At 35.3% G+C, this 8,301-nt stretch overlaps 1 protein-coding gene across 1 annotated transcript; it reads left to right on the top strand.

Annotated features, from left to right (window-relative positions):
* The first annotated feature begins 880 nt into the window (after positions 1–880).
* LOC127532334 (low affinity immunoglobulin gamma Fc region receptor II-b-like) lies at positions 881–6,270 on the top strand. Its single transcript, XM_051943939.1, has 8 exons — positions 881–1,118; positions 1,524–1,769; positions 2,217–2,366; positions 2,566–2,619; positions 3,268–3,345; positions 3,495–3,563; positions 3,641–3,700; positions 6,079–6,270. Exons 1-8 carry the CDS (start codon positions 1,001–1,003, stop codon positions 6,243–6,245), a joined length of 942 nt encoding a protein of 313 aa, XP_051799899.1. The 5' UTR covers positions 881–1,000; the 3' UTR covers positions 6,246–6,270.
* Positions 6,271–8,301: the final 2,031 nt, after the last annotated feature.

Here is an 8,301-nt window from a genome sequence, read left to right as displayed (position 1 = left end):
AGATCTGTGTTTTGGCTGAACAGAGGGCTGGGTGTGATGGGATGGAGTGGGCAGGTCATGGAATTGGAATGGAAATCTTAAATATTCTAATCAAAATACTGCACCAGTTTTGCTATGTTTTTTGTTTCCTACAAAATGCATGATAGTGAAGTGAATAGAAAACTTAATAAAAACTGTTAAAATACAAAATTAAAAAATACTCAGATTGAATTGGTTTCAAGAACCCTAATTGGCGGATCTGTAATTAAAGCATTATCTCTGTTATTTCTGAGCCACACATAATTTGATCCATTTTACACTGTGGGTTGAAATCAATTGTATTCAATGTGAATGTGAATGTCTGTTTTAACCTAATTTTAGGGGCTCTGATTGACCCTTGTTATAACTCAACACTGTCAGACTGCTGTCTGTTGAAACTTCTGCATCAACATGAGACCAAACAGGAAGAGCAAACCCACCTCCCTCCCCCAACGTCATACTTGAGCTCTATTTCAGTGTCACCCTCCTGCAGTCAGCAGCAAGTCAGTATGGAGGCTACAACTCTCTGCTTCAGGCTGTGTGAGTTCAGTTTTCTTACTTTCATTCAAACTTTGACACTCTCCCACATCATAAAATTTATGGATAATTCTTTTGTTTTACTAGTGATGCTTGAATTCCTGCTGGAGATTCACATTCAGTCCACTTATACTCTCAAAAGTGGTGAGTAACAAAGAAAAGATGCTGTTTTTAGCACTATTTCCTCAAAGTAAATGTTGTTTAGTTGATCATTTATTACAAATAAATACTTGAATGTTCCTGTTTCAACTGTCTTCTATCACAGGTACATTTTTCAGAAACATCCTTTTGAACTTTTTCAGGTACAGTTTTGCTTCGAGTCGATCCAAACAGACTTCAACACTTTGATTACGACTCTTTGTCTTTTCACTGTGAGGGAACCGAAGGTTCTACTAAACTGAGAGGATCCAGGAACTCTGAGGAGTTTCATCCAGTTTGTGAAATCATGAAGACTTCTTCATCCTCCTGCACGATTTTTGAAACTTATCAAACAGACAGCGGAGAATTCTGGTGTGAATCTGGAGCTGGAGAGAGAAGCAACAGAGTCAGCATCACCATCACTGGTATGTTTTTGTTTTTAGTTTTAAATAATAACTGAAGCTTCTTGTCCAGTCTGACTCTGAAATGGAATATTTTGCATTTTTGTCCATATTTTGCTGAATATAATCAACAAAACTAGCAATGATTTAGTTGAAAACAAATGAACACTTTACTAATATTTGTTTAATCAAATCAGCATAAGAGCAAAAGATCCACCAATTAACTATGTTTTTGTCAATACATTACTGAAAGATTTATCTCTGTTATAAGAACCTTTTTTTCCTCATTTGTGGATATTAACACCAATGTCTGTGTTTTTATTTCTGTATTTTCACATTATGGTCTCTTTCTCCTCACGTCTCTACATTATCTTCAGTTTTCTATTGTGTTTAACACCATTAACACTTTATTTTCTCCATATTGTTCAGCTGGTTCTGTCATCCTGGACAGTCCTGCGTTTCCTGTCTTTGAGGGAGACAATGTGACTCTTCGCTGTCAAAGTAGAAAGACTTTTATGAAGCAAACAGCAGATTTCTACAAAGGCGACGTCCTCATTGAAGGGAGTCCTTCAGAGCAGATGACGATTCACAACGTCTCCAAGTCTGATGAAGGATTTTACAAATGCAGCATCAACGGCGTTGGAGAGTCACCAGAAAGCTTCCTGGCTGTTGGAGGTGAGACAGGAAAAGATATTTTGTTCATTTAGAACAACACTTAGAACCAGGAGAGCCTCAAGGAGCTCAGATATTCAAGGAACCCTGCTAGGGTTTAATAGACACCCACATTTACACTTTATTTTATTAGTTTTATTGTGAAATACTAACATTCTGATATCTAAACATGTTTGGTTTATTTTATGATGAGGCAGAAATTATTCTATTGCTTTACTGCAGATTTTAAAGTCTCAATAATTAAATAATATATAGAATTTTCTACTCAATGTGATGAATTATTGAAGGAATTATTAATATTTTAGGAAGTAAATAATGGCGTTCTTTGGATTTGTAATATATATCTATAATAAAGCAACTTTTTCTTAGTTGTAGCTGTTTATTCCTCTTTTGACTGCAAAATGTGGTTCAAATAGAGAAAAAGCTCCATGTTTGGTGTCATTTGTAAAGTTGCAGCAAATACTGTTTCTATCATCCCTCCAACACCTCATGAAGAGACGCCGTCTGATGAACCTGGATCTCCTGTTGGCCTCGTCCTGATGTTGGTTCCTCTGATGGTTCTGCTGCCGGTCGCATTTATTTACTGCATGAAACACAGAGGTACCAAAAATGGATTTTGTTCCTCTAAATATACAGTTTCAGTTGCATAAATACAAAGAACATCTGTCCAAAGTGCATAAAGCAGCACAGAGGTTCCTTTTGACAATAATCTGCATTTAAAACATGTTTTTTTGGGTGTTGTTTTTTTGGTGTCTGTGCTCACCTTTATGATCTTTATTTTTGTTTTTCTCTCCACCAGCTTCCTCAGAGGCGCCAACAGCAGCATCAAACTCAGATGAAGCAGCTTCAGGAGGTGAGAAAACAGATTTCACTATAAAACTAAGTGTAGATTTCCAAAAGGACAAAATAAAATATTCATTTCTATATTAAAGGCTTCAAACTGTTTAATTTTGATCATAAATTTAATGTGCTGTGTTCATTTATGCTGTAAAAAATGAAGTTCTTAATTTTTTAACGTGAATTTATTGTTATTTTCCAAATTTTTCTTAGTTTTTTCTCTTGATCATCATTTGTAAAATTAAAGAAAAAAAGACATGCAAATTTCCATGTTAAATGCAAGAAAGCAGCCCAACTGTTAGTAAACCCCACAAACAAGCAAAAAAAAGTTTATTCTTTTACAGTGTTTTACTGAAAAACTACATTATATTCTACTGTTTGTAAGTCAGCCAAAGTATAATTATTGTACAGAAATTTGCCATTATTTGAAAGAATCCACACAAAGAGATAAATATGCAAAGAACTATCAGCTAAAATCAAACTATTAATTTAAACTTTTTAACGGAATATGTTTAGTTGTACTGATGTTTGCTAACACACCAAAAATAATAATTAATGTAGTGGATTCATTGGTTTATAAATGTGACAATATTTTGTTGTTTTTTTATTTAGCTTTAATGCAGATATTTGCTCATGTTCACAAACATTTTCTGTTATGTTTCAGTCTCTGGAGGTGAAGCTGGAGATGATGTGGACGGTTTGACCTACGCAGTCGTCTTCACAAAGAAGAGACGAGACAAAGGTTTATTTTTAATTTTAACATTTCAGCATCTTGTGAAGAACACAACAGAGCCTGATTCTCAGAACAGCTGAATAAAAGCAGCTCAAAGTGTCAGTTGAGGCGTCGTTACCACAGAAAGCTGAGGCCTCCTGGATTTATTTTGGTTTCAGACGCTGCTGATGCAGGAGATAATTTGAGTCGCGAGTCAAACCACAGCAGAAAACCAGCAACAGAAGAAGGTATGAGGGTAAAAAAAACCTTTTCAGTGTGTCTGCATCAGTGTTTATATTTAACTATGATGGTTTCTCATCTCTAGATGCAGACCAGTCCTCACTTCAACCCGTTTACTCCACTTTGAAAGAGACACGACGGCCTGGTTGGTATCTGATCAGCTAAATGTGTTTGGATCATTTTATACTTTCATATGTTTAATGAAAAGATGCAGAACCATGAAGGGACGCTGAAAAAACCTTTATGAAGATGTTCAGCTGTGAAACCTTCCAATCTATGTAACAAACGAGGTTCATATGCAGACTTTAGCTGTCAGTTACTGTTAATGATCGTCAGTTATGAACCCTCAATCAACCAAGATATTTTAGCGACTAAAATGACCGAGTGGGTCATTTATGGCCCCAGTATATTTTACACAGTAATACTTCTAGTTTAGTGCGTCTTTTTGTGCTTTCGTACCTAGTTCACTTCACCGTATTTTAAAGCAGATATTCTAAAATATTCTTATGTAATTACTCATGGTTTTTAATCATTTTTGACTCACAGCTAAAGTAAAAACCGTATGAACAATATGACACGCCATAAGAACACAGTAACATTTATTGAGACACATTTTGTCTGCTACTTCTTTTAAAACATTCTTTTTGCTTTTGTTTCCTCAATATTAAAACAAAAGTACAGAAAATCTACACACACATGTTGTCTGTAGATGTGCAATGTAATATGCAGGGAAGTTAGCCTAGCCATGCTGCACCCATGTTTCTGAAGGCACAAGGGTCTAGGGAAGCTCGACAGGGAGGGAGGCGGGCTAAAAGGTTGTCTATCAAATCACTCTGCAGCAATTGGGTAGGTATACAACCAATCAACGCAACGAATAGGCTGACATAGTTCCTAGAGCACCGGCGGATTGTGGCTAAGTCCCATTAGCTTCCCAACCAGCGGAGCCAACTGGTATATTAAGGATTTGCCATATCCCGTCGGCATAAGTCCAAATACGTCTTTCTTCTCAATGAAACACTTCAGTGCCGTCCTTTGTTTATCTTTCAAGTTGAATTTTAGCTTCAAATCTTTAAGGGCTGTGGCCAAAGCCGAGTCAAAAGATAACTGTTTATTGTGCGCCGGTTGTTTCTGTCAGAATCGTCACGCCTCTGTCGTCACTTAGTTACGCCCGCCTTCTGACTCTACACTTCATGGTGATTGGTCCGGCCAGTTTTAGGAGAATCCAGCCTCGAGCCTTATGGAGGGTAACTAGACCCACCCTGGCAGAGAATTAAATTCGTTGCCGTGGGTTTGTCTAGCGCGGCTAGGCTACAGGGAAGTATTTAAATGACTGAAATATCTGAACAGTGTAATGGTTCAAATGAGATGCCAAGTTAGCATAAAAATATAGTCATAGTAAAAAGATTCAGTGATAGACTGTTACTGACATCACAGACAAAGTCTTCACAAACAGCTTCTTTGTGTCTATATTCTGGGCACACTTGCTTGTCGCATATAGCAGTGCACATGACACTTTACAGTCAGTACCTCTACCTGCTCTCCTTGCAGGCATATCTTGATGCTTGAGGTGCCACAGGTATGGGATGGACCTCATGGTCAGATTCTAACATCTCAGAGATATGATCATCATTGTCTGATGTTGACTCATCTCCATCAGTCGAGCTATTTTCATCATCACTTTGGTAATCAAGAATCTGTCTCAGTGCTTCTGCAACAGTAAATCTTGCTACTCTAGATCTGTTAGCCATGGTGCAGTGCAAAACATTGAAACATAGTGATTAGAAATAGAAATAAATAAATAAAACCAAAGCCTACAACAGTAAAAAAAAAAACTATACATCTTTCCGGGGTCATCAGAGACCCCGGACAAGTTTCCATTATCCCGGTCACACCGGTTGGCCGATCCCTACAAAAAACTAAGAGCAGCTGTAGGACAAGTAGGCTGACAAATTCATGGTAGGAAACATTTTTTCTGATAAAAGATATAAAAACAGCTACTATAATTATGCAGCTGGCCCCACTCGGTCAGTTGAGGGGTAAGTCGTCAAGTCTTTGATGGATTCCCCTTTGTTGGACCTTTGTCACCACTTCTGCACCCAGAGGATACTTGAGCTTCCTGCTGATCAGTTTTTCCTGCATTTTGAAGAGCAATGTCCTGTACATGAATCTCAGACTCTGAAAGAGAAGCTTCTCCACCCTTACTCGTGGCCATGGGAACAACACTTCTAATATCTGGTTGTGAGTTTAATGCGTTTTGGTCGAGGAAGAAAATTATATCCTGAAACTTGACAGTTTGACCAGAAAAACAACCAAACAGTTCCTGATTGACCAGGAGGAATCCATTTTGGTGACAAACAATCAACCACGGTGGGACATGGTGTAATGTTGTTGAATGGAAAATCTGACTTAAAGATCTCAATTTGAGCATTTTTGAAATTTAATCTTACTAATATCTTTCTTTTAGGTTGTTTTATTTCTTGTATCCATGAGTAAAATTCTAATTCTGTTTGTTTTCTGAAGCAGAATCAGGATTATCAGGCTCCACGTCGGCCTCAAATCCCACAGCAGCTGAAGAGTCGCGTTTACAAGAGCAGGAAATCGTCTATTCTGCCGTCCAGAAGGTGAGATCGATGCTGATTCTGGCACAAACGTCTTCATTATTGAAATATTTTCTGTATCATCTGAGCTAAATGATGAACTTCCTCATCTGTCTAAAGTCAACCTTATTTATAATGAAAGATTCAACATGAACAGTTTGATGTTTTTACAGAGACGTGCTCTGATTCAGTGAAGCAGGTTCATTATTATTACGATTAGTGTCACGTTTTACTGATGTTTTCAACCATATTCAATGATCTTCTCTGACTCATGACTTTAATTCTGTACGTGTTGTTTTGTTTAGGTTACATTCAGTGAAAAAAATATTGAATTATGGTCAGTTTAATATTGCTTTTTTTTAAAAATATTTTACCAAAAAAACACAATTTAAGGTCAAATTGAAGACATATTTCTGCAAAATGATGTCATATAATGAAAAATATAAAACCTAAATGAGTGATTGCATAAATATTGTGGGGAAGTTTACAGTAGATGTGTCTTTAATGGATGCTGAGTTCATAAAAGAAACCTGAATAAGAGGATGTATCTGTCTTTAATAATTATGGATGGTTTTTAGTTTGATTTTCTGTCTTCCAGACAACAAAGAGCAGAGACATCTGACTGAGAAAAGGAGGACAGACTCTGATTAAAGCTGAGCTGAACGTCGATCTGTGTTGAAATGGTGTTGTTTTTTAATTTACTTTCTTTCTCCCGACATATTTAAGATACAGGAACTAATGAATAATCTGCTGTAAGAAACAACTATGAATGTCAGCTAGTTACTTTTCAAAATAAAACACCAAAAAGACAGCATTCATCAGAGCCAGAAACTGTCAAAATGTTGTCTTTGATGGATGATTTTTTTGTCTATTTCCTCTTGTATTGTGTCTTTCTAAAAAATAAAAATAAAAAACATAACATAGAATAAATACATCAGTTTGTCCTAAACAATAAAATAGCTCTGAATAGTAGGTAGTGAGGAAATTAATGTTGTAAAAAATGTTTGAAAAGGTGTAATTTCCATTTTTTAATTACAGAATTCATAAAGAAGTAAAGTTTCAAACTTAATTAAGAAAAACAAAAAGATTTTTGTGTATTTTATTGGTAATAAAGTTAAAGAATGAAGTCCAGTTTAGTTCCATAAATTAAACTAAATCATCTTATGGAGTTAAATAATTAACATTCAGCTTGTTCCTCACCTTTAATCCTTTCAGTTCTTCATTTAATTCAGCATCAGTGTCTGTTTTTATGATATCTGCAGCTTTATACATAAAAACTTTACCTCAGATTTGTCCTCTGTGACGTCTGGAAGGAATTTCACCAGAAAACAAATGTGACATGAAGCACCTGAAAATGTGACTTAATTTGGGATATTTGTGATATTTTTCCATGATAAAAAGAACATCTACAGCTCAACAATTTGATTTATTTGATCATTTCTCATCACATTTTAGACAATATTTAGTTTTATTATCAATTCTTATGGATACTTTTTGTATGGAATCAGAGAATGAATCATAAATCCTTCACTGCTCTGTCACGCTTTAGTAAAGAAAAGTTAAAAAACAGAGCAACAACACTGATATCTGCTTTATTGATCTCACTTTTTATTTAATCACTTCTTCTTTTCATTCTTTAATTTTCCACATAACTCTAAAATGGAATAAAATCTAACTTGTCTTCATGTTTCTAACTGCATTCATTTATAATAAATCACACGTATAATCAGTATGTGATACAAACATCAACAATGGACATGTTTCAAGAAAAGATGTGAAATAAAACAAAAAAGTACAATTTTAACTGACTAAAATCAAAATTCTCAAAAATAGTTTTTTCTGGAAACCTGAATGTTCAATTAGTGAACAAAAGCTGTTAGTGAACTAAAAAAAAATCAGAAATGTTCAAATAATAATGAAAAAAACAGTTTTCCACTTTGGCAAATACAAGAACTCTCAAGTAACACATTTCTGTTCATCATGTGAAAATATCTGAACAAATATCTGAGAGAGATACTTGTAAAAAAAATTTGATTCCTCTCCATGAAATAAAGGTTAAGGCCAAGTATCATCAAATCAAATAATGGAAGATCTGGAGAGTCTAGACTGTGTTTCATAAAAAAAAAAATCATGCAGAATATAAAAATTA

This window comes from Acanthochromis polyacanthus, chromosome 23, assembly GCF_021347895.1.
Source record: "Acanthochromis polyacanthus isolate Apoly-LR-REF ecotype Palm Island chromosome 23, KAUST_Apoly_ChrSc, whole genome shotgun sequence".
Taxonomy (NCBI): Eukaryota; Metazoa; Chordata; class Actinopteri; family Pomacentridae; genus Acanthochromis; species Acanthochromis polyacanthus.
The sequence above is the reverse complement of the archived record's forward strand: the minus strand, read 5'-3'. Positions and strand labels throughout refer to the sequence as shown.

Excerpts from the sequence above, each read along its gene's own strand:
- LOC127532334 (XM_051943939.1), top strand. The coding sequence starts at position 1,001 with ATGAAGACTTCTTCATCCTCCTGCACGATTTTTGAAACTTATCAAACA. Across the intron at positions 1,770-2,216 it reads AAGCTTCCTGGCTGTTGGAG|TTGCAGCAAATACTGTTTCT; the intron begins GTGAGACAGGAA and ends TCATTTGTAAAG. Across the intron at positions 2,367-2,565 it reads TTACTGCATGAAACACAGAG|CTTCCTCAGAGGCGCCAACA; the intron begins GTACCAAAAATG and ends TCTCTCCACCAG.